The sequence below is a fragment of the Ursus arctos genome, unplaced genomic scaffold (assembly GCF_023065955.2).
Source record: "Ursus arctos isolate Adak ecotype North America unplaced genomic scaffold, UrsArc2.0 scaffold_3, whole genome shotgun sequence".
Taxonomy (NCBI): domain Eukaryota; kingdom Metazoa; phylum Chordata; class Mammalia; order Carnivora; family Ursidae; genus Ursus; species Ursus arctos.
In genome coordinates this window covers 80,589,248-80,614,524 of record NW_026622985.1, presented here as the reverse complement: position 1 = coordinate 80,614,524, position 25,277 = coordinate 80,589,248, and the positions used below count along the sequence as shown (strand labels likewise).

At 42.2% G+C, this 25,277-nt stretch overlaps 1 protein-coding gene and 1 long non-coding RNA gene across 2 annotated transcripts in view; one reads left to right on the top strand and one right to left on the bottom strand.

The window, feature by feature from the left end:
- LOC113264160 (uncharacterized) overlaps window positions 1-7,213 on the bottom strand; it is a 13,763-nt gene extending 6,550 nt beyond the window's left edge. The window contains exons 1-2 of the long non-coding RNA XR_003319569.4: window positions 7,112-7,213; window positions 3,559-3,831 (exon numbers count right to left, since the gene is read on the bottom strand). This is a non-coding gene — a long non-coding RNA (uncharacterized LOC113264160). The remainder of the gene's footprint in view (window positions 1-3,558; window positions 3,832-7,111) is intronic.
- On the top strand, window positions 7,151-25,277 carry ZC3HC1 (zinc finger C3HC-type containing 1). Its single transcript, XM_026511077.4, has 10 exons — window positions 7,151-7,420; window positions 9,309-9,420; window positions 12,004-12,154; window positions 12,701-12,784; window positions 18,818-18,945; window positions 20,167-20,321; window positions 21,223-21,466; window positions 21,821-22,033; window positions 22,460-22,666; window positions 24,836-25,277. The coding sequence occupies exons 1-10, from the start codon at window positions 7,275-7,277 to the stop codon at window positions 24,902-24,904; spliced, it is 1,509 nt and encodes a 502-aa protein (XP_026366862.2). The 5' UTR covers window positions 7,151-7,274; the 3' UTR covers window positions 24,905-25,277.

Sequence of the window (25,277 nt, the reverse complement as noted above, 5' to 3'; positions counted from 1 at the left end):
CGATGAATACATCCTTATTGTATAATCTTCTGTAAATAAAAGAACATATAGAAAAAGCAAAACTCTCCCCTTCACTCACCTCCCAACCCTACTCCCCAGCCCAAAAGACTGTTAATGGCTTGACGTCTATTCTTCCAGATCTTTTTCTACGTATTTACAGGTGCATGCGGGTATTCTATTTTAGCTTGTTACATAGATGGTATTATATAGTGTATTCTGCCAGTAGCTTTTGTTCTATACAATATATCTTGGACACATTGTCACTATTCTATTTTCTTAAAATTTTATTTACTCATTTGAGAAAGAGAGTGAGAGACAGAGAGAGAGTGTGTGTGTGTGTGTGTGTGTGTGTACAAGCAGGGGAGTGGGGCGGAGGGAGAGGAAGAAGCAGGCTCCCTACTGAACAGGGAGCCTGATGTGGGGCTCCATCTCAGGACCCCGAGATCATGACCTGAGCTGATGGTAGACGCTTAACCAACCGCCACCCAGGTGCCCCACTGTTACTATTTTTAAACGAGATTTTGTTGTTCTTTTTTTTTTTTTTTTTTTTTAACTTGCAGCCATTTTTCTGTCCTTTGGTGGCAACAGTAAGAGTGAAGATCTCTTAGTCCCAAAGCAGCACTTTGTCTTTTAGGATGTAAGTTTACAAACACGGCAACAAACAAACAAAAATATTGATGGAGAGGCTAAATTTCAGTTAGGGGATTGTGAAAATAATGGTATTTTTTTTTCCCTATTTATATTAGTTTCCTTGGTGTATTCGTTTGCTGGGGTTGCCAAAAGACCACATACTGGGTAGCGTAAACAATAGAAATTTATTTTCTTACAGTTCTGGAGGCTAGAAGTCTGAGATCAAGATGTCAGCAGGACTGGTTCCTTCTGGAGGTTCTGGGTGAGAATCTGTTCCATGTCCCTTTCCTAGTTTCTGGTGGTTGCTGCCAACCCAGCCAATCCAGCTGCATCACTCCACTATCATCACATGATGCTTTCCCTGAGCATCTCTGTGCCCAAATTTCCCTCTATCTATACGGACCCCAGTCATATTGGATTTAGGGCCCGCTCAGATCCAGTATGACCTCACCTTAACTTAATTACATCTGCAAAGACCTCATTTCCAAATTCACAGGTTCTAGGTAGACATAAATTTGGGGGGGGGGACACTATCCAACCCAGTATACTATCTAAGTTCACAGACTCCCTGGTTTATTTCTTTTTTAAAAAAGATTTTTATTTATTTATTTGACGGAGAGAGAGCAAAAGCAGGGGGAGTGGCAGGCAGAGGGAGAGGGAGAAGCTGGCTCCCCACTGAGCAGGGAGCCAGATGTGGGAGTCATCCCAGGACCCTAGGATCATGACCTGAGCCAAAGACAGATGCTTGCCCACCTGAGCCACCCAGGCGCCCCAGACTCCCTGGTTTAAGTGGAATCTGTATTAAGTATAAAAGAGAGAACTGATGAAAAATGCTAATGGTTTTTTGTGAAATTATGGATTTTTTCTTCTTATCTCTATTTTCAGGATGTTCTAGAATATGATTTTATTGCTTTTAGAATAAAAAATAAAGAAATGATATATTATTGATGTTAAGCATTGACAACTTCTTAGGTAATAAAATTGCCTTTGAATTTGGCCTTGGATAATTTTATCGGTGTAAAGGCAAAGGGACTTGGGCAGGTAAAAGGGGTCAGGCTCCTGGTTTATATATCTGTTAAGTTACAGATTAACCTGAAAAGTCTCTCTCAAGGAAAAACATACCGTCATGTTTAATTCTTTTAGTGTAAAAAGAACATGTGTCTTATAGACTTAAGGGACCCTTGGTTAAATACAAACTACAAATGCCATATAACAATGAAATTTATAAACACTAGTAAAGATACCTCATTAAAAAGAGGTAGGGAGCCCTTTATTTGTGGCCAATGAATTTTTGACAAGGGTGTCGAGTACATTCAATGCAGAAATAGTCTTAACAAATGGTGCTTGGACAACAACAGGATTTCCACAAGTTGGACTTCAACCTCAGACCTATATATAAAAATAAACCCAAAATGGATCACTGGCCTAAATATAAGTTCTAAAACCATAAAACTATTACAAGAGAACATAGAGATGAATCTTCATGATCTTGACTTTGGCAAGAGATTCTTAGATGTGACATCAAAAGCATAAGTAACAACAGATAAATTGGATCTCATCAAAATTTAAAATGTATGCATCCAGGAATGTTATCAAGAAAGTAAAAAGAAGGGGAACCTGGGTGGCTCAGTTGGTTAGGCAGCTGCGTTCAGCTCAGGTCATGATCCCAGAGTCCTGGGATCAAGCCCTGCATCGGGCTCCCTGCTCAGTGGGGAGTCTGCTTCTTCCTCTCCCTCTGCTCCTCCCCCGACTTGTGCGCGCTCTCTCTCTCTCTCAAATAAATAAACTCTTTAAAAAAAAAAGAAAGTAAAAAGACAACATACACGAGAAAATATTTGCAAAGCATGTATCTGAGGAGGGTTTAATATCATGAATATGTAAAGAACTCCTAAACTCAACAAAAATACAACCCAATTGAAAAATGGGCAAAGGATCTGAACAGACACTTCTCTAAAGAAGAAAGACAATAAACACATGAAAAGATGCTTGACAACACTATGATTAGGGAAATGCAAATCAAAACCACATAAGGTACCACTTCACATTCCCTAGGATAGCTAAAATAAAAAAATTAGACAAGAGGGGCACCTGGGTGGCTCATTCAGTTAAGTTCAGGTCATGACATCAGGGTCCTGAGATCCAGCCCCACATCAGCTCCGTGCTCAGTGGGGAGCCTGCTTGAGATTCTCTCTCCCTCTCCCTCTGCCCCTCCACCCTCCCCTGTGCAGTCTCTCTCTCTCTCAAATAAATAAATACATCTTTTTTTTGAAAAAAAATATAGACGGGTGGCTCAGTCAGTTAAGCATCTGCCTTCAGCTCAGGTCATGATCTCAGGGTCCTGGGATCAAGCCCCGAGTCTTGATAAATGTGTACCCACTTAAAAACCTATTTAAAGTCTGCTTCTCCCTCTCCGTCTGCCCCTCCCCACCCCTGGCTCGTGATCTCCTCTCTCTCAAATAAATAAATAAATAAAATCTCTTTTAAAAAAGGTAGACAATAATAAGTGTTGACAAGAATGTAGAGAGATTAGAACCCTCGGACGCTGCTAGTAGGATTGTAGAATGGTACAGCCACCTTGGAAAAGTTTGAGAGTTTCTCAAAGTGTTAAACACAGAGTTACCAGATGACTCAAATTTTACTCCTTGATATATACCTAAGAGAACTGAAAACGTATGTCCATACAAAAAAACTGGTACACAAATATCCATAATAGCACTATTCAAAATAGCCAAAAAATGCAAGCAACACAAATGTCCATCAATGGGTGAATGGAAAACCAAAATAAGGTATATCCATCAGTACAATGGAATATTATTCAGCCATTAAAAAATGAAGTACTAATACATCCTACATCATGAATGGACCTTGAAAGCATTATGCAAAGTGCAAGAAGCCAGACACAAAAAGCCACATATTAGAGGCACCTACCTGGTTCAGTCAGTGAAGCATGTGACTCTTGATCTCACAGTTGTAGGTTGAAGCCCCATGTCGGGTGTAGAGATTACTTAAAAATAAAATCTTAGGGGCGCCTGGATGGCGCAGTCATTAAGCGTCTGCCTTCGGCTTAGGGCGTGATCCCGGTGTTCTGGGATCGAGCCCCACATCAGGCTCCTCCGCTGGGAGCCTGCTTCTTCCTCTCCCACTCCCCCTGCTTGTGTTCCCTCTCTCTCTGGCTGTCTCTGTCAAATAAACAGATAAAATCTAAAAAAAATAAAAATAAAAATAAATTAAAAATCTTTAAAAAAAAAGCCACAAACTGTATGACTCCATTAATATGAAATGTCCAGAACAGGCAAATCCATCATGACCAAAAATAGATTCGTGGTTACCAGGGACTGGGAGAAGGAAGGAATAGGGAATAACTGCTAATAAGTATGGGGTTTCTTTTTGGAGTGATGAAATGTTCTGGAATTAGAGGGTGGTGATGGCTGCCTAACCCTTTGAGTATACTAAAAACCACTTTATTAAAGGGTGATTTTTATGTTGCATAAGTTACATATCAATAAAAAGCCCATAAGATATCAAAATGTTTGATAAATGTGCACCCACTTAAAAACCTATTAAATGTCATGTTTTATGGAAATTGAATTTTCACTAAAAATGTAATTTAGCTGTTTGACACATTTTTGTACTTCATGAAAGAATTATACTAGCAAACATAGTATGTTTGACTCATTCTTAAGAGGTCCTACATAGCATAAAAAGCTTATCTACAGAAATTTTTATATATTCTGACATTAAAAAAACCACACACACGTGGAGCACCTGACCGGTTCAGTCGGAAGAGCATGGAACTCTTGATCTCAGGAGTTGTGAGTTGGAGCCCTACATTGGGTGTAGAGATCACTAGAAAAAACAAATTTTAAAAAACCCACACAGACCATAAATACAGTCTGATAGCTGGAGGTATCAGCAGAGCTGTCAGCTTCCCTGGGATAAACAAAATGGATAAACTGATCCTGAAAGTGAGATTAGAATGCCAGAGGGTTTGGGAAAGGGCACTTGGGATCAACACCACGGAAAGGAGGGGAAGGAAGCAGGATAGGGCAGGGGGAGAAGGTGGACTGTGATGAAGTCTCAAGGTTGGCCCCAGGGTACTCCACAGGAAACTCTAAAGCTGGATGGCCCTTCAGCATCGTCCTGAGTTGGGGCAAGGAGGCTGGGCTTTTTATATCTCCATCTTGATTAGTCCTTGGATGCAGGATGCCCTGGGGAAGGCAAATAGCTGTTTTCATTTGAGTAACTCCCAAAGGAATTGCCAGCTGAGGGCTTCTTCCTGGTGGTACTGCCAATGACCATAGGATTTAGTTCATTCCTAAAGAGGGCCCTGGATGGTGCATCACTGCCTCCACAACCTATGCTGAAATGCTTAGGAAGAAAACTAGCACTTACCAAGAACTACGTACCAACCACTTTCATTGATATGATCCCATTTAATCTGGTAACCAGAGGTTACTCAATCTCAAGGCCACATACCTAATGAAGTCAGTGGAAGGAGGAGCCATACCTGACTCCAAATCTCTTTCCTCCATATCTCATCTGCCAAGGGACTCTGACAATTGGATATTTCAGAAATAATTACTGACCCATGTCTTAAAATTGACATCTTCGGGGCGCCTGGGTGGCTCAGTCAGTTAAACATCTGCCTTCGGCTCAGGTTACGATTCCAGGGTTCTAGGATGGAGCCTCACATCAGATTCCCTGCTCCTTGGGGAGCCTGCTTCTCCCTTTCCCTCTGCCTGCTGCTCCCCCTGCTTGTGCTATCTCTGTGTGCGTGTCAAATAAAGAAAATCTTTTTAAAAAATCGACATCTTCTTGAGGTACCTGGCTGGCTCAGTGGGTGAGGTGGGCGGCTCTTGATCTCAGGGTTGTAGTTCAAGCCCCACATTGGGTGTAGAGATTACTTATAATAGAATCTTAAAAAAACAAAACAAAACAACCCTGACATCTTCTCAACATCTATTACGTACCAGGCATTGGGAAATTACAGAAAAAAATGTCTGCCACAGAATTAACAGCACATGAGGTCAAGAATACAGAGACAAATCAGCATGTCCTCCATTTTTCTTTAACCACATTCAGCTGACTGGGTGCAGGAGCAGAGTGGTGGAAGGTTGAACTCAACTGGGATTGACGTTTTGCCAGATGAGTACTATAAGGCAAGAGGGGTTCAAGGAAACTGAGAGGATATTCATGAAAACGTATTATTTTTAGCTTATTTATTTTGCTTTTTATTATGACACTGTCAACTATATTCAATAGTAGAAAGAATAATATAATGAACCGCCATGAGTCCATCACCCAAATCCAACAATTAAAAACATTTTGCAATCTTCTTTATTTCTCCACACACTTTCTCTTCAAGGATTTTTTTTTAAAGATTTTATTTTTAAGTAATTTCTACACCCAACATGGGTCTCAAACTCACAACTTCGAGATCCAGAGTCATATGCTCCACCACTGAGCCAGCCAGGCACCCTTCTCTTCAAGAATTTTAAAGCAAATCCCAGACATCATACCAGTTCACCCATAAATACTTCGAGATGTAGCTCTCATAAGTCCTTTTTTTTTTTTTAAAGTAAGGACTTTTAACAACCATAATCACAATGCCTTTATCACATATGACAAATTAACAATAATGCTTCAATCTCAACTAATTCTCAGTCCATATTCAAATTCTGCAAAGAAATGATGATTATGATTGGCAATGAACTTAAGCTGGCTAGGCAGAGACGGAATAAGGGAGGCAAGGTCCTGGCGGGTGGACACATTATTGGAGTTACAAGCCCACAGGGAGTGAGCTGGAGGGGTCGAGGGTGGTCCCACCTTCATCTGGGTCTATGGCTCAGTCACAACAGTCTTCTTTTCCAGTTGATTAGATGAGACAAACTCCTTCTAATCTGATTTTCCCACAATCTCATCCATGTTAGTCCCAGCACCTGATAGTCTCGGGAGAAGTTGCAGACTAAATTAGGTCCTCCTTGTGTACACTTGCTACTTCTTCGGAGCACTTCTAATCATAATCTCAAAACTATAGGAACACGTATTTGTTTGAGGTCTAACTCCATTAAGACCTATCTCCTTTGTTCAATGCTGTCACTGCCAACGCCTAGGACAGAGTCAGTAGGGCACACTCCATAAATAACTTGTTGGACAAAGGAGGGAGGGTGTTCAATAATGCCAAATGCCACAGACTTCTAAACCCACCTGCAACACGGTTTCTAAGAAAGCTTCTAAATTATTTACTCTCAAGTGACGGTCGCCATTTCTTCACTCGTAAAAGGATATAACTTGGGAGAGCAATATCAGCTAATTAGCTAATTACTTTAAGACTAAATTTGGCCCCTCATCCCTGTCAAATTTGGAGAAACAGCGCTCTTATCAGTCCAAATACGCTCGTGCATACAGAAAACGATTAATCTAGGTTTAAATACGAGGGCCTCCCGTGGTGGTTTACCTCGTTCTAAAAATGAGGGTTTACCTCGTTCTAAGATGGCCAGGAAGGGGTGGGCCCCGCGGTCAGATTCTCCGAGCCGCGTGGGCAAACGCGTGGGATCGCGCCTCCAGAGGAGGATCTGAGCCGCGCAGAACGGAAGTTCCTGAGCCTTCAAACCCGCGGGGAAGCAACTCGGCAACGGACCAAGATGGCGGCGCCCAGTGAGGGGCAAGCGTTTGCCGCGGGGGTTGAAAAGAATTGGGGTGCGGTTGTTCGCTCCCCAGAAGGGACTCCCCAGAAAGTCCGGCAGCTGATAGATGAGGGGATTGCCCCGGAGGAGGGAGGCGCGGAAGCGTAAGTTCGCGAGTCCACCCTGGGTCCGGCGCCGGCAGATTGGAGAGGGTTTGGGGAACGCAGGCCTGGGGGGATCCCCAGGGTCGGCAACTCGGTTGGTGGGGTTGCCTACGTCCCAGGTTGGGAAAGAGAATGGGTTTACTACGTTTACTCGGCTTTAATCTTCCCGGGATGTACTGCATTCTGTACCACGGGCGGAATTTTGCCACAAAACAGGTTTTGGAGGGAAGGGGGAAAAAAGGGGACTGCTAACTCGATATGCACCTGACATCTCTTAATTGGGTTTCTTAAATTTTTTTTTAAGCTTTAGCTTTAAGCTAAATTTTTTTTTAGGCTACCTTTGGCAGCCTGGTAAAGCTTATGAACCCCTTCTCAGAATATTTTTAAGTGCGTGAAGTAAATTACGTAGGATTAAAAAAAACCAATTATGTTGGAATGCAGTTATCAAAATAGTAAAATTTTAGGGGGGCCTGGGTGGCGCAGTCCTTAAGCCTCTGCGTTCAGCTCAGGGCGTGATCCCAGCGTTCTGGGATAGAACCCCACATCAGGCTCCTCCGCTGGGAGCCTGCTTCTTCCTCTCCCACTCCCCCTGCTTGTGTTCCCTCTCTCGCTGGCTGTCTCTGTCAAATAAATAAAATAAAATCTTAAAAAAAAAATAGTAAAATTTTAAAAATGTTACATCTAGTAGTGTCTACTGTTTACCATAATTTTGAAATAATCATAAACATAAATGATATTTCAAAACTTGCAAGAACCACAATGTGGTGACAAAATATCTGATTTCCATTGGTGACAAATTCACAGGTACTGCTGATGCGACTATAATTTTGTGGGGTTTTGTTATTACCTTCATTCATAATTGAAGGAAATGCTACATTTCAGGTAGAGGTTAGTAAAATAAATGTCACTTTTTTCTCATCTAAGTTTATGGATCCTCTCAATTTCTTTCAAGAACCACATCTCCCTGAGGCTCTCTGACTCTCTGAGAAAGTCTTTGAGTTTGTTTCAAGTTAACAATAGTTGGTGTCACCCTATTTTTATTAAAATGACTTTTGTCCTCAGCAGTTCCTTCCTCTAGCCCTCCCACACGCTGTTGAAATGCCTTTCACTGAAAATAAGATAATTGTTTTGTTGGTTTTTTCCTCCCTGAATTTTTTTCGTGAAATTGCCTGAAGATCTTTACTTTTTTTTTTTTTTAAGGTTTTATTTACTTATGTGAGGGAGCACAAGCAGGGGGTGTGGCAGTGAGAGGGGGAAGCAGGCTCCCCTTGGAGCAAAGAGCCCTATCCGGGGCTGGATCCCATGACCCTGGGATGATGACCTTAGCCCAAGGCAGACGCTTAATCAACTGAGCTGCCCAAGGTGCCCCTGAAGATCTTTACTTTGATTTGAATTTTCAAATTAGTTCTTTTTTGGTAGAGTGGGTATCAAGAGTGGACCCAGGTAGAAATATCAAAATTATTTTCCCTGTGTTAAAAGAGTTAAATTTCTAATGTGGTTCAAATTGTATAATGCATAGAAGCCTTGAGTCTAATTTTGTGTTTACTGAAGTTGTGTGAAATACTATTGCAGAGCAGTGAGTGAGCTAGAACAGTTTGCCAGTAGAGGATTAGAGGAGCACTCTGGAGGTAGAAATTGCTGGAAATTCAGGTATGGCCAAACTGTAAAGAGATTTGAATGCCAGACTGAAGAATTTGGATTCTATTTAGTATTATGAAACCATTGATAATTTTAAGTAGAGGAATGACATAAGTGAGATGATTTTTAGAAAGGTTAAAATCCAGAGTGGCGTGATTGATGCTATGATGTGCCGAGAATTAAAATGCAAAATGTTTGGGCAAAGTGATGCTGTGAAAGAATTACCAAGAGTTCTGCCACTTTATTTTAGGAAGGACGCATCTGGCACATTCCAGTCAGTTAATGGGTCGCCCCAACAAGAACAGCCACCATTGGAATCTACAAGCAAAGAAGCCTTCTTTAGCAGAGTGGAAACATTTTCTATATCCTTTTTATTAGGTCATGTGACCTGCACCTTCTCCTTGCTCCTGGAACTGTTACTCTTCCACTTACTCTGATGTTTTAAATTTAAGAATGAGATTTGGTAAGGGGCACTGGCTGGCCCAGTTGGTAGAGCGTGCGACTCTTGATCTCAGGGTTGTGAGTTCAAGTCCCATGTTGGGCATGGAGCCTAGTTATAATTATTTAAAAAAGAAGATTTGGTAAGAAATTTTATAGGAAAATTAGCACCATAAAATGTTATTCCTCAAAGGGATATTTGAGATGACCTGACATCACTTCTTAGCCTTTTAGCTAAGATCAAGTGTTGAGATGACCTGACCTTTTCTTTTCACAGAAGAAAACACTAAGAGCTTGAGAAGAGAAGAAATAATAACTAACACCTGTAGGTAGCGTGTTTTCACATACATTATCACATTTGATCTTCACCCTAAACCTATGAAAATAGGTATTATTATTTTACTCATTTACAGAAGAGGGAACAGTTTCAGGTAGGTTATGTGACTTGCCTCTGGTCAACCTGCTAGCAAATGACAGAGTCAGGATTACAGCATAAGGCTCTTGGTACCCAAACCTAATGTTTTTCTGAGACTGCCTGCCGCACTTCCTGTCTCTTTCTAGATTTTCTTCTGTATATTATCTGTATATCATCTGTTATTACATAACGAATTACACTACAGTTTAGTGGCTTAAAACAACCAGCGACTTATGTCACAATTTTTGTGGGTCAGGAATGTGGGCACAGCTTGGTTGGGTCCTCTAGCTTAGGGTCTCTCACAAGCTACAATCGAGGTGGCAGCTGACCTGCAGTCATCTCCAGGCTCCACTAGGAAAAGATGCACTTCCAAGGTCGCTCACGTGGCTGTTGGATTGAGGGCTTCAGATCTGTAGTGGCTATTGGCTAGAGACCTCCGTATGTTCCTTGCAACATGGGCCCCTCCACACGGACAGTTCACAGCGTGGCAGCTGGCTTCCATCAGAGTGAGCAAGTGAAAGAAAGCAAGAAAGAAGCTAGACTCTGTTTGTGATCTAATCTCAGGCGTGACATCCCATCACTTTTGCCCTTTTCTATGCACTAGAGTGATTTTTTAAAAATACAAAACAACTGTAGACTTGCAGACTTTGTTGCACAGGTTACAAAAAACTTCCTTTCTGAGCTACTTGTAAGTAAGTTGCCAAAGTGATACCTCACCACCCCCCAAATATTTCCTACAAACAAGGGCCTTTTCCTACATAACTGCAGTGTAGCCATCAAAATTAGAAAATTTCACCTAATAAATTACTACCATCGAACCCTCAGACCCTAATCATCTCAACAGTTGGCCTAATAATATTCTTTATGGCAAAAGGTTGAGATTCCTGTTTTTCCTTGAATTTCATGATCACGATACTTTTGAAGATGAGAGGCCAGTTGTCCTGCAGAGTGTACCTCAATTCACATCTGTCTGGTGTTTCCTTATAGTTAGATGAGCAGGGAGCGTAGGAGCCTCCCGGGATGGCGCTGTGTCCTCACCGCATCCTGCCAGGTGGCACAACGATTTTGATCTGTCCCTTGCCTGGCAATGATTCCTTTGATCACTTGATTCAGGGAGTGTCTGTCCATCTTTTCCATTGTAAAGTAACTCTCTTCTTTCCTTGTAATGAAAACAGCGTTCTGTGCAGAGGCGCTTTGAAACTACGCCAATATCCCATTCCTCAACAGACGTTATTAAGTAGTAATTTATTCATAGCAGCCTGGGCTGCTTTTTTTATTCAGTGGGTTATAATCCGTTACTACCATGATATATTTTCATACTCCAGTTATCCCTGATTTGGTGAGCGGGGGCCGCGTGGAGATGTTCTTTACACCCTAATTGGCTTCAGCGCCTCAAGGTGAGCAGCCCCTTTCTAGCCACCTTGGGGTCTGACACCTGGCGCTGAGCTGCCTCCCCTCGCCCTCCTGGCTGTCCTCCTTGCTCACCACCTGATGGCTTTAGGAATAAATTGCTCGGGAAGAGGAAGGTATTTTAACCATCTTTCTACTGCTGCTCCTTGGACTAATGCCTGATTTTGCTGCAGCATTTAGAACCGTTTTCTTTGGTTCTTTTTTGTTTTCATTGGATATGAATTGATCACCACTTTGGATATGACAATCATTTATTTAACACAGCGATTTAAGTGATTCTATTATTTTTATTGTATTTATTTATTTACTTACTATTTTTTTAGGTAGACTCCCTGCCCAGCTTGGAGCCCTTTTAACGTTTATATCTAAATTCTGTTTTCTAGCCTTTAGGCCCTCTCTTGCTGATACTGGAATGTTTCCAAATTCCCATATTTCAGTCATATAAAAAACACAGGGCTTTGTAGAGAGAAAGTTCATAATTTCCCCCCCACCGGTTATTATTCAAATGACTTCCATTATTCTGTGAAGTATGTGTGCTTTAAAAATAGTTTTTCAAACTTTTCGTATTGCTTTTTCTCTTAATCTGTTTATTCCTGTATATATAAAAGAATGAGTTAAAGTTTTAATTTCTGACTTACTCATTTTAATATACTTGCGGCATTGTTTTTCTTGACATGAATACTCTCTGAAATGGGCAGGTAAGCCCTCCGAGCTGTCTCCACTTGTCTGTGCAAAATATGGCTGGGTCACAGTTGAATGTGATATGCTCAAGTGCTCCAGCTGCCAGGCTTTCCTCTGTGCCAGTTTACAACCAGCTTTCGATTTTGACCGATGTGAGTATAAAGTACAAATTACATTTTCCTCCGTATTCACAGATATATTAGACCAGTTTTCCCAAAAAGACCAGCCACCTGTGTTTGATCAAAGAATGTGTGCCATTACATAGAGCAAGGTGAATTTGTGATCATCTTCATTTAATTATTAGCTTCAGTTTCTACTTTTTTTAAAAAAAAAACTAAGCTACTTTAGAGTGAACCTGACTTTATGCATTCTGGGAAACTAACAGCAGGGTATGTTTACTTGATGGTTCCAAAACGTATGCTTAGACAAAGAGACAAGGCACTTTGATGAAGCCTGGTGCTTCGGAATGCCCTGCCTTAGAAGATACATACTATCTCTTTTGTTATTGCTCTTAGGATCTGGATTTGGAACTTGTTTTGTGAAAAATATTAAGATGATATAGTTGCTAATATTTTCATATCTTTTAAAATTATCGTAGTCATTTTTATTTTTAATTGTCTATACTCTTAAAGATTCTTGGCCATTTGATTTTGAATCTACAGTGTTTTCTAAGGCAATGCTCCCTATGTGGGTTTCAGATAAGGACCGATGTGCTGAGCTGAAGAAAGCTTTGTGCACCGCCCACGAGAAGTTCTGTTTCTGGCCAGACAGCCCCTCCCCAGGTACTCATTTCCAAGATCTCCCATTTACCATCTCTTCTTGGTTATTGCATTTCTAGTATTGTCTATTTCTTTGTGAAAATCTAGTCTTTGAAGTTTCTTTTCTTCCTTTCTACACGTGCTTTTCAAGAAGAACTTACATTCGTCCACTTGTTAGGTTATTACTTAACTTTATTATGGGCATTCAGCATGCCAACAGCTTAGCCGTGTGTACATTTTCCCGATTAATTCTCACAGGGGCCCTGGGAGCTAGATTCTCAACCCAGTTTTAGGGGTGAGGAAACAGAAGCAGAGATCTTAAAACCAGCTGGTGGGGAGGCAAAACTATGGTTTTGTGTTGATTTCAGACTCTCTGCTTTTCCCACCAGAGCAAGCAGTGCCATGTTGTCCCCGGGCTTCCTTTGGTGCACTTAACAGCAGTTAAATGGGGTTCGGTTGCTAAAGCAGATTCACAGGAAGCCAGATAAGAGTGATTACCAACGTATAGTCTATCACGGTGAAATGACACAATATAACAACAGCACTGAAGCCAAAGACTGCCTGTATAAGGGCCTTGGCAGGGCGCACGCTCTTGGATCAGGTGAATTTGTGATTATCTTCACGCTAATTATTAACTTCAGTCGTTACCTTTTTTTTTTTTTTTTTTTTTGAACTAAGCTGCTTTAGAGTGAACCTAACTATGTATTCTAGGAAACTAACGGCAGGGTATATTTTCTTTATGGTTCCAAAATTTATACTTAGGCTAAGAGACACAGGACTTTTATGAATTCTCACAGTCTAGAAGGCCCTGCCTTACAGGATACATAACAGCTCCTTTGTTATTGGTCTTAGGATCTTGATTTAGAACTTGTTCTATGAAAAATATTAAGATGATGCAGTTGCTAATATTTTATATCTTTTAAAGTTATTTTAGTTATTTTTAATCATATCTGTACCCTTAAAGGCTCTTGGCCTTTAAGTGTTTGTATGTGTGAGTCGGGAGAGGGGCAGAGGGAGAGAATCTTCAAGAAGACTCCTGCTGAGTACGGAGGCTGATGTGGGGCTTGATCCCAGTACCCTGAGATCGTGACCTGAGCCGAAATCAAGAGTCAAACACTTAACTGACTGAGCCACCCAGGCACCCCATCAAGTGGGATTTTTAAATATTTTATTGGTTGGGGCACCTGGGTGGCACAGTCGGTTGAACGTCAGACTCTTGGTTTTGGCTTAGGTTGTGATCTCAGGGTTGTGAGATTGAGCCCCACGTCAGGCTCAGCACTCAGCACAGTCTGCTTGAGATTCTCTCTCCCTCTGCCCCTCCCCACCCTGCTATCTCTCTCCTTCTCTCTCAAATAAATAAATAAATCTTTAAATAAATATATATATTTTATTGGTTGTGTAGGCATGTTCCTGCTGAGTAACCAGCCTCCACAGCAGGGCCCTCCAGAGGGTTCACCAACACCAGGTGCAAAACTTCATGCCTGGCCAGACATTAGTGCCATGTAGGTCTACTTTTTATTTCAGTAGGACAGCTCAGGCCAATTCCAGGGTCACTGATGCCTGGGAATATTCCATGAGTGACCACTAACAGAAAAAAAGAGATTGAAAGTGGGGGTACCTGGGTGGCTCAGTTGGTTGGGCATCTGCCTTTAGCTTAGGTCATGATCTCAGGGGCCTGGGATCAAGCCCCACGTTGGGCTCCCTGCTCAGCAGGGAGTCTCCTTCTCCCTCTTCCTCTGCCCCCTCTTGTGCTCTTTCACTCATTCCCTCTCAAATAAATAAAATCCTCAAAAAAGAGAAAGAGAGATGAAAAGTGTCCATAGAGTGCCATTTACTGATAATGAAGGGGATTAGAAAGGGACTATTAAGGAATAACATTTTTAAAGTGAAGATGATGTGTAATAAGGAGTTTCTGCTGTTGGCCTAGCTATTTCACTGTGTAGTACAACTGAACTCAGTCCCACGAGGATGTGAATCCTCCCAGTGTACCCAGTCCAGGTTTTCAGGATCTGCCCAGGACACTGTGGGTGGTTCCCGACTCATATTACTATACACTCTGCTTTCTTGGTCCACTTACTTTCAGATCTCTAACTGCTGTCCCGACTTTTCTTTTAAGCTTGACTCATTTTCAGCTACCTTCTAAACATTTTCATGGAATGTTTTATTGTAGGTACCTGGAATTCAATATATGCAAAACTGAAGTCTTCATTTTTTTTATACTTAAACCTTAGTTCTGTTATATTTTCTCCATCTTAAGTGGTACTGACCTCCCCCCCGCCGTTTGTCCTAGCCAGAAACCTGGAAGTCACCTCCGATGTCCTTCCCTGTCATTACCACCCGGTCCTGAATATTCTACCTCCTAAATAGATCTCAAATGTGACCTTTCAAGTATGCCACCCTTGTTTCTTTCACATTCCAGAGATTTTAGTGTGAAGAGAGGAAGACCTACAACTATTTATGCTTTAATGCTTACATTTATTAAGCATATCTAATAAATACAATTTTGAAGGTTATTTTTTCTAACATTTACCAACTAAATTAAATCCCTTTAAACATTTTAATTTATAATTACTGATTTACTAGACCGAGTATTTTGAACATATCAAATACTGCAGTAGACAAATTACCACATATGTTAATTATAAAACATAAATTTTAACTTATGTTAAAACATTTTCATGGTGAGTTTAATTTCTTCTGTTTGCTCTTTGGCCTTCATCAATTTTTACTAGTATTTTCTTAGGATTGTAGGAATCAGACCAAACCCTAAATTGGAAGGTGACCAGAAAGGTGTTGGGAACTGTTTTTTTTCTCCTAAGTTTCAAACCTGAGCCACTGGTCATCAGAATATGTTTCCTGGGGCGCCTGGGTGGCTCAGTCATTAAGCGTCTGCCTTCGGCTCAGGTCATGTTCTCAGGGTCCTGGGATCAGGCCCCACATCAGCCTCCCTGCTCAGCGGGAAGCCTGCTTCTCCCCCTCCCACTCCCCCTGCTTGTGTTCCCTCCCTCGCTGTGTCTCTCTCTGTCAAATAAATAAATAAAATCTTAAAAAAACAAAAAGTTTCCTTTTTATTGTTAATCCTCACTTGATTTTTTTTAGTTCTTATTTATTTTTTAAAAGATTTTATTATTTATTTATTTTTAAAGATTTTATTTATTTATTTGACAGAGAGGCAGTGAGAGAGGGAACACAAGCAGGGGGAGTGGGAGAGGGAGAAGCAGGCTTCCCACTGAGCAGGGAGCCCGATGTGAGGCTCAATCCTAGAACACTGGGATCATGACCTGAGCCCAAGGCAGACGCTTAACGACTGAGCCACCCAGGCGCCCCAAGATTTTATTTATTTTTAAAGAGAGAGGAGGACAGAGAGCAAGGGGAGGATAAGAAGGGGAGGGAGAAAGGGGAAAGAATCCCAAGCAGACTCCCCACTGAGCGCTGAGCCCAATGTGGGGCTTGATCTCATGACCCTGAGATCATGACCTGAGCCGAAACCAAGAGCTGGACATTCAACCCACTAAGCTAACCTGGTGCCCCTTCACTTGATTTTTTAAAATCCATACCTTTTTTGTTGATTTTAGTTTTTTATAATTGGACTTTTCTAGTAAAATGAGACATCTTTTTAAGTTGATGGCATGTGTCTTGACATACTTGGTTACTTGCAACAACTTTTAATAGTTTGAGAATATTTAATAACATTAGAGACCAAAATCTGGTTGCTAATGATACAATAAATGGTGAACAAAAGTGCTATTTTTACTGCTTTTTTACCTCTTAATAACAAAACTAGGAAAGAGATTTTTTCTTTCTTTTTTTTTTTTTTAAGCATCCTTACGATTGAGGGATAATTGACATAAGCCACACATTGAGGTGTACAGTTTGGTAAGTTCTGACATACTTGTGTGCTCATGAAACTGTCACTGCTAGATTTCTATTTAACATCATGAGTTTATATTCATTTTCCCAATTTAACACGGTGTATTACTGTGCCCTGTTTTTCTTACAGCATGAGGTTTCATTGATCATTAAGAGGTTTTTTTAAGCAAATTTTAACTTTTTTTTGATTAATGAACAAATATCTTTATTAACTTTAATACATAGTATACATTAGGGTTCACTCTGCGTTGTACATTCTGTGGATTTCGACAAATATGTAATTACCCGGATCCACTAGGACATTATCATATAGAAGCGCCTCACTGCCCTGAAAATCCCCTGTGCTGTCCCTGTTCGTCACTCACTCCTTCCCTCCCCGAGTGCCTGGCAGCCACGGATCATTTCACTGGTTCCAGAATGTCCCAGAGTTGGCATTCCACAGCATGCAGCTTTTCAGACTGGCTTCTCTCACATAGCACTATACGTTTAAGGTTCCTCACTGTCTTCTAGAGTTTATTTTTTACATTGCTGGATAATATTACATTGTGTGGATATGCCACGGTTTGATATTACTGCATTCTATTTCATTAAAATAACTGGGTCGTCAATTAGGTAAGTGATAAACTGATTTCAGAACCTAAGTAGGGGTCAAAGCTGTAGTTTTAAAACTATTGCCTAAAAGACGATGTTAGGTTTTTGCTGGACATAAAGGGCCAGACAGCTTGATCCCTGTCTTAGGAGCTCAGATGTTATTGGGAAAGGAAAATCTACATACATGGGATATTTAGTAACAGAAGAGTAAGAACAAAACAAAGGGTAACAAGAAAACAGAAGTAAAGGAGCTGTAAGAAACTAGGAATTCCCTAGTACTGTTGAGGAGTACGAAGAACTGGCCAGTGCTGTAATAGCAGCTCTGTAAAAGCAGGAGCTTTTTGTCATCCACGGATCATGAAACCTGGGTATATTACTTTTATATTCCTCAGATTCCTCATTTGTAGAATTTATGTAGTAATAGTATCTATCGTACTGGGTACTTTTTTTTTAATTTAAATTCAATTAATTAACATATAGTGCATTATTAGTTTCAGATGTAGAGTTCAGTGATTCATTGGTTGCATGTAACACCCAGTGCTCATAACATCATATGCCCCCCTTAATGCCCATCACCCAGTTACTCCACCCCACCCCCACCCCCTGGTCATTAAGAGTTTTATGACATTGATGTTCCTTCTCTCCATCCTTCGGCCACTGGTATCTCACAGGGATTATTACCTTAAATCACTTTAATGTCTGCTAAGCTTATTTTTTTGCATCCCAACTGACCCCTTACAATCTCTACTCTAAATTAATGCATATTATCTATAATATCACTCTTTCAGTGGTCATGATTCCAGCGTCCTGGGATCAAGTCCCACATCGGGCTCCTTGCTCAGTGGGAAGCCTGCTTCTCCCTCTGCCTGCCGCTCCCCCTGCTTGTGCTCGCCCTCCCTTTCTCTCTCTCCGACAAATAAATAAAATCATAACCAAAAAAATTACGTGAAATTAAAAAAAAATCTTTTAGTAATTTCTCATCATACACGTTAGTAAAGTCTTGATCTAGTTACTCTCTACACTTTTTTTTTTTTTTTAAGATTTTTTATTTATTTATTTGACAGAGAGAGAGAGACAGCCAACAAGAAAGGGAACACAAGCAGGGGGAGTGGGAGAGGAAAAAGTAGGCTCCCATTGGAGCAGGGAGCCCGATGCGGGGCTCGATCCCAGGACCTTGGGATCAGGCCCTGAGCCGAAGGCAGATGCTTAACAACTGAGCCACCCAGGCGCCCCTACTCTCTACACTTTAACCTCATCTCCTACTCCTTTCCCCATAGGCACACTGTGTTGCAGTCCTGTGAAACCATTTAGAATTCCCCAGCTGTGCCATTCCTTTGGGCCTTTGCTTTTACACACTGTTGTTGGTCTTCAAATTCAGCTTAGACGGACTGCTTCTGAGGAACCCTTTTCGAGAATCTTCTTTTTTGAATATTCTCACAAAAATATCATCACAGCCCCATCAAAAAAAGTCAGTAATTCTTAATACCTTCAGGTATTTTATCAATTTTATCAGTACCTATCCCCTCTTGTTTTATACACATCTTTTATTTTTTTACAATTTGCACCAAATGATCCTCCGGTGTACTTTGTCTGCAGATCGGTTTGGGATGTTGCCATTGGATGAACCTGGCGTCCTTGTTAGTGAGTTCCTGGATCGTTTTCAAAGCCTTTGTCACTTGGACCTCCAGCTTCCTTCCCTGAGGCCAGAGGACTTGAAAACTATGGTGAGTTTTTCTTGGCTAGCCTACAGTGGCCTTCAGTTCACTACCATTTGTACATGAAGCATTTCTTTACGTGACAGAGGATTCAGATTGCTGTGAAGAGAACTCGTTGTTTGTCCCTCAGCTGACCTTTTCCAGTCTCCACCAGAAGGGCAACTTGGAGTTTAAGTAAACGGGTTTCATTGAAACGTCTAGATAGGATTCTTTAAATGGCGTACATTCAGTTTTATCTTGATTTGTTACTTAAACTATTTAACAGAAGATCCTGGAATGTGACTTCATATGGTTTATCACATATCATTTCCCAAAGAAAATACTATAGAAGTTAGAAACTCCCTTCTCCCCTGTGAGCAGAAATTAGAAATGTTCTGGCCCATCTGTACTTTGAAACTGAGTATCTAGTGTCCCATTTCATCACCCTGTAGACATGCCAAAGACAAGCTTTATGATAGGAAATAGAAGCTATTATTTTGCTTCTTCAAGTTGAGAGGCTGATTGGATTTTAACCAAAGTTTAATTTCTGTGCCTATATTATTTTTTATTTACTTATTTAAGATTTATTTATTTATTTTAGAGAGAGAGCACGTGGGGAGGGGCAGAGGAAGAAGGAGAGAGAGTCCCAGGCAGACTCCGTGCTGAGCACAGAGTTCAACACCAGGCTCGACCTCGAGACCCTGAGATCACACCCCAAGCCAAAACCAAGAGTCGGACACTCAACCAACTAAGCCGTCCAGGCACCCCAACTCCGTGCCTATTTTAAATGTCCCTTGTCCCTAGCCAAGACAGCTTTTTTGTTCACCTTGTCAGTTCTTTATTATTCTTAGAACAAAAATAAAGACCTTGGCAAGCTCTCTTGTTCTGTCAAGAAGTAAAGTCAGTGTCATGTTAGGATAAATGGTAATCTGTTTTCATTATTTGGGTTTTGAAGTTTACAGGTTTCAGAGAAAATCTGCAATTGGTAAATTGAAAACAAATTAGAACTAAGAAAAGATTTGGTAGTTCTAGGAAAACTGCTACCTTTCTCAATCAGCAGGTGCAGGGCAATTCAGGAAGCTTCTGTCTAAAACCTTAGCCCTTTCCTATAAGTGAGCCTTCCATAATGAAGAGAATTGTCTTCATGTTTGGGATTTCTTTCATAATTTTTGCCTTGAACCCTCTAAATGCGTCCTCATATGTGATTTTTGTGATTGGGAATTTCAGCTTGTTACCTTGGTTCCTTTGTAGTGTTTGACAGAAGACAAGGTCAGTCTTCTTCTGCACCTGCTTGAAGATGAACTTGATCACCGAACTGATGAGAGAAAAACTGCAAGCAAATTAGGCTCAGACATCCAAGTCCACGTCACTGCCTGTGTTCTCTCTCTGTGTGGTTGGGCGTGTAGGTGAGTCAGTGAATTTTTAGGGGGACGTGAACTCTGACAACATCATACACTGGTATACGTCAGTCACTAATAGTATTGGAGACCCCGTGGTGTTTCCTGTCAGAAAAACAGACAAAACCTGAGGGAGTGGCAAGGGGACCATAAGAATCATTAACACAACCAGAATTTGAACTCAGGAATTCTTGGACACACCTGAACTTTGTTGTTTCTTGTTTTTTTGGTTTTTTTTTTACTATCACTTCCCAGCTGAGAATCTGTGCTTCTGGAAACAGTGAAGCTCCTTTCTATTTATAGAAAGAAGAAAAATCAGTTGAATTCATAAAAACTACCAAAGGAAATGCCAGCTGGAGTCCTCAGGCCCCCATGTTGGTGTTTCCATTCTAGCTGCTCAGTTTGGCATAGACTCCCTCTGAGTTAGAAAACTGTTGGAATGGGGGCACCCGGCTGGCTCAGTCAGTGGAGCACTGACTCTGATCTCAGGGTTGTGAGTTCAAGCCCCCGTTGGATGTAGAGATTACTTAAAAATAAAATCTTTAAAAAAAAAAAAAAGAAAGAAAACTGTTAGAACCAATCTAGATTTACTTTAAATATACTTTCTTTGATAGATTAAGAAATATTTTTCATTTAAAAAGAAAAGGTTTCAAAAGGAATAGGAGAAATTTATAAAACATAACCTTTAAGATAGTCTTATCTTAGAGGTTACACCAAGATCCTTAGATCTTTCTATAGGAACAACTTTGTGAGTGACGATGGAGTTGGGGGCCTGAGATGACATGATTCCCAGTCCACTGGACTGTTCCAGAGATTTGTTTGATGAGATAAAGCGTTCTCACGAATGACTACACTTAAGCCCTTGGAAATGTTGCCCTTTGAGAAAACTCTCTTTTCTGTTCCTGCCTAGTTCTTCCTTGGAACCCATGCAGCTCTCCCTGATAACCTGTTCGCAGTGTATGAGGAAGGTGGGGCTCTGGGGCTTCCAGCAGATTGAGTCATCCATGAGCGACCTGGATGCGTCCTTTGGCCTGACCAGCTCCCCCGTCGCAGGCCCTGAGGGAAAGCCAGAGCGCTTCCCTCTTGTGCCTGAGTCTCCTCGGAGGATGATGACTCGCAGCCAGGATGCCACGTGTTCCCCTGGCTCAGAGCAGGTATGAACTTAAGGCTTGCTTGGGGTGGCCTTTTTAAAAGCAGCAGTCTTGCCAAAAGCATTGTGGTGGAAAAGTTGGAGATTACCGTAGGCGGGTAAGCTTCCCTTCTGACCACGTTGGTCAGAGTACCGCATGTTTTTATTTGCCAGTTGCAACACAGAAGCTAAATTCGTGATGTTGTATGAAAATCTGTTATTTTTTTTTTTGAAGAGTTTAGTTATGTCAACAGTTCAGAAAGTAAATTCTTTAGAGTTTAAAACTGCAAAGCATCAGCTTTTACCTGCTTCTAGAAATATTTCTTCTGACCATTGTCCTTCATGTCATTGGTGTACTTCTGTTACTTCTTTCCTTCAGGCTGAGAGGAGCCCAGGTCCCATTGTCTCCCGAACTCGGAGCTGGGACTCTTCCAGTCCCGTTGACCGTCCTGAGCCAGAGGCTGCTAGCCCCACCACCAGAACCCGCCCCATCACCCGCAGTATGGGAACAGGAGACAGCACTGGCCTGGAGGTGCCGTCTAGTCCTCTCCGGAGAGCCAAACGAGCTCGCCTCTGCTCTTCCAGCAGCTCGGTGAGTCCACCTGTGTGCAGAAGTCCCTGAGCACAGGCGGCACGCCAGGCCCTCACCGTGTAGCACAGGGAAGCAGTCATGAGCCCTTCCCAGGTCCTGTGACTCTTAGTAGGTAACGGGAATAGGTTTCAAGATGGGACAGTTGGGTGCCCTATCTTTGGAGTGGATTCTGGAGAGGTGGTAAGTATTTCAGGCCCATGGGGATGGCAGTGAGATCAGGGAGACAGACCTGATCAGGGACTGTCGGTTTAACACAGAGGGAATGAAAGTATTTATAGAGACTGGGCATGGTGTAAGCAGTGTTTAAAGGAGAACGTCGAAATGTGGGCACTTGTGAGAGTCTAGACTGGACAACTCCTGGCGGTGCCTCCCTGAGATGATGTGGCATCCGCCCTTCATCAGCACTCTTTCTCTTCCCCCTCTCAGGACATGTCTTCCCGAAGTTTCTTTGACCCCGCCTCTCAGCACAGAGACTGGTGCCCTTGGGTAAATGTCGCACTTGGCAAGGAGACCAGGGGGCATGGTGGAACGGAGGTAGATGCCAGTACCCCTGCAGAGCCAGGCTGGAAGGCCGTGCTGAACATCCTCTTGGCCCACAAGCAGTCCAGCCAGCCGGCCGAAACAGACTCCATGGTGAGCTAAGCCGCTGCCTGTGCGTGTGTGCCGCTTGCTGTTTGTGGGACGAGGAACAGAGGCCGGTCCTATAATTAGCACCCTGCCTGCCCTCAGCGTTCGGAAGTCAAGTTAGACTTGACAGGTTTCGTCCTAGAGAATCGGCATGGAACTGACTCAGTCTTCCTGCAGTTGATTAGCATTTGGCATTCCCTCAAATTCTGGTAAATGCTTTGTCTTCTCAACTAAAATGACTCAAAATAGAGAAGGAGGACCGAAACAGAAATAGATGGGGAGGCAGCTGCTCTGGCCTCATGTTGCCGAACAGCTGCTCTTTCTGTCTGTGGCTGACACTTGCCTTTGGAGCCTGGCCAGTTAACTTAGCTGTCTGGAGCCTTGTACTCTGACCCCCAGATGACGGTTTCATTCCGCGCGGTGGGCACGTTTCTTTGCTCTGTTCCACAGCCCCAGGCTTGTGCCCCGAGCCTCGGCTAGCTGCTGCGGTCATGATCGCTGCTGCTGGCAAAATGTGGGTAGACGCAAAACCACCGTGACAGCTGAGAAAACAAGTGTTCACTCCGTGTAAAGGGTGCAAGTGATAGCAGGGTGGGCATTAAGGAATCATGGAAAACAGTTCTCTCTCCTTTGCTGGCTCCTCCCCAAATTTGCCTTATAGTGTGGTATGAAGAGAATAATTTCTGACCCCCAAGCCCTCCAAGGACAAAGTAAAATAATACTCGCCGTAGATGTTTACAGGAAACACTCCCAGGTTTGTGGGATTCTGCTGGAGAGAACCGTAGCCCTGCTAAAAGCCCACGAACGTACATTCGTACCCTTGGCAAACAACACAAATGAAGGCTTTCCAAGTTTTTCCGCAGGAAAAAACAAGCCCTCATTTTCCCCATTTAAAAACTTTTGCAAATAGGTAAAGCTATCTGAGGACAAATGTCGGCTTGTGTATTCTCTGCCCAGATCTTCCCGAAATAGAGTCTTATTGACTGCCCTCTGTCACTGTCTTGCTAAGAAGAAATCCCACAGGGTTTTTGTGGGGTTTTTTGTGGTGGTGGTTTTTTTGTTCTGTTTTGTTTTGTTCTTAGAGTGGGAGAAGTTGGCCTCATAATTGGCCCTGGGTTCCAGGGCTTTGGAGATCCTTGGTGGTGGTTCGTCTCTAACCTTCCCACAGCTGCTATGACTGGGAAGTTCAGAGCTGAATGAGGCTGGGTAAAGGATCTTGACGTTAGAAAAAAGTTTATGTTGTTTATTCAACTAAAGTTTCTTTTAACTTTTTCACTCTGTTCACTAAATTCCCCTCCATCGTTAGTAAGAGCTCAGATTCTCCCCACCCGCGCGCCCTGACTTTTATTTTATTGAAACACTCATCCACAAAGAAGATAAGAAGACAGTGAAAATGTCTTCTGGTGTCTGAAACTGGGGGTGATTTTATGGATTATCTTGCCGGGTGATTATTTACATTCTCACTGAGACTCTGGGCTCTTCACCGTGACTCTCACAGGCAGAGAGAACCAAGTGTTCTGATTCTCTGAGAACTTTTATCTTTTAGTGAATTGCTTTGCCTCCCTGTAACACCATTTCTCAGAATCTCAGATCACTTCATAGGCATGATCAAGTGGCAGTGAGAGTCTTCCTATTATTAGCTCTGCTGGCTATAAATGAAGCTGAGAAGGCCAGGGTCATAGTTTAAACCTGAAAGAGTCATTAAACTTTGTTTTACCCCTCGGTCTCGGATTACACTGCTAACCCCAGTGAGGCATCACACGAATGCGAACCCTTGTTCACAAGAAATAATGCACGAGGGCCAGTTCAGCGTGACAGATGGAAGCCAGTGCAGCACGTGTGGCGCACTAATGGTGGGTCCCAAGTGTCCGCCTCACACACAAAGATCAGGACAGATGCAGGTACCTGGAGGGAGGACATGAGCCGTGTTTGACAGGCTCCGCGTGTTGGCAGTAGTCTAACTGCAGAATGCAGGCGTCTTGATTTTTAGTCTGGTTTTAGGTGTATAGTTTGCATACAGTATAAAATAATATAAAATTAACTTGTTTTTCTCAATCCTAGACCTATCTAGATCACTGTGGAAGAAATTTACAGGCCAAGCCTTAAAGCTGTTACCCCCATCCTTCGTCTCTATAAAAGAATTTAATCTCTAATAATGAGCTTTTCTACCTGTAGAGTCTGTCTGAGAAATCCAGGAAGGTATTCCGAATATTCCGGCAGTGGGAATCTTTATGCTCATCCTGAAGATACTCTGGCCCTTCCTGGAGAGAAGCGGAATGAGTGACTTGGAGAAGTAAAGTCTGAATTCCTTTTTGGTCAGCTGATGCTAAGTTTTTCTCCGTTCTGGTTTAATCATAAGGAGCCCCTGTCCTTGCAAAAGGCAATGAGTGTCACTGTCTGCGTCTGACCGAGGGGAAGCCTGTCTCCGTGGGGGGGTGTGGGCAGGTGACGTGCAGCAAGCCTGCTCCTGTTAAAGGAGTCTGGGGTTACTCAACCAGACGGAAGACCAAGGACTTGAGCACTTTTACTCTCTTTCAGTACGGGGCAGTGTTTTGAGGACTCCTACATCCCGGGAATATGACAGTATGTATTAATAAAATATTTGTTAAGATTCTTA